The 770-nt window shown below is 75.3% G+C and overlaps 1 protein-coding gene across 1 annotated transcript in view; it reads right to left on the bottom strand.

The window, feature by feature from the left end:
* Positions 1 to 561, bottom strand: part of MFSD12 (major facilitator superfamily domain containing 12) — a 12,191-nt gene extending 11,630 nt beyond the window's left edge. Inside the window, exon 1 of the mRNA XM_017836968.1 lies at positions 282 to 561. Within this exon, the coding sequence (XP_017692457.1) occupies positions 282 to 561 (280 nt within the window). The remainder of the gene's footprint in view (positions 1 to 281) is intronic.
* Positions 562 to 770: the final 209 nt, after the last annotated feature.

The raw sequence follows: 770 nt of genomic DNA, 5'->3' as shown, positions 1-770 counted from the left end.
GACGTCCCCCAACCCAGACACCCCAGAAAGGCTCTGCTGGACGTCCCCCAACCCAGACACCCCAGAAAGGCTCTGCTGGACGTCCCCCAACCCAGACACCCCAGAAAGGCTTCCCGGCTCACCCCCCTCCACCCAGGGCAAAGGGTTCTCCCGGGGCCACCCCCCGTTCGCTCTGCACCCACTCTGCTCCCTTCAGCCCCCGCCGTCCTCTGCACCCACCAGGGGCCAGGTGCCCCTTCTCCTCCCTGTCCCCCCCGGTCCCGCACGGCCCCCGCACCCACCGGCCAGGTGCCAGCCCTTCCTCCTCCCGCAGCGGCCGCAGCCGCGGGCCCGGTCGGCCTCGAAGCCGAGCAGGGGCGTGCAGAGCCCGTCGGCCGCCTGGCCGGCCAGGAGCAGCGCCCCGGCCCCGCCGTGCCCGTAGCCCAGCACGGCGTGCAGGAAGGGCAGCAGGTACGTGAACCACAGCGCCGAGCAGGCGTCGTTCAGGAAGTGCCCGCACGCGAAGCTGAGCCGAGCCCGCAGCGGCAGCGCCGGCCCCGCGCCCTGCGGCGGCTCCGCCATGGCCCGGGACGGCCCGGGAAGCACCGCGGGACGGGCCCGCCGGGAGCGGATGGGCGGGAGGGAGGACTGGGAGGGACTGGGAGGGACCGGGGGGGGGACGGTGACCCCCTCCCGCCCCGTGCGGAGCCGCCTCCTGGGCGGGGAAGGGGTGGGGGGGATGATGCCGGGGCGGGGAGATGGGAGAGGGGGGTTCGCGGTTAGACCAGTGC

The sequence above is a fragment of the Lepidothrix coronata genome, unplaced genomic scaffold (assembly GCF_001604755.1).
Source record: "Lepidothrix coronata isolate B3197 unplaced genomic scaffold, Lepidothrix_coronata-1.0 Scaffold290, whole genome shotgun sequence".
NCBI classification, from domain to species: Eukaryota; Metazoa; Chordata; class Aves; order Passeriformes; family Pipridae; genus Lepidothrix; species Lepidothrix coronata.
The sequence above is the reverse complement of the archived record's forward strand: the minus strand, read 5'-3'. Positions and strand labels throughout refer to the sequence as shown.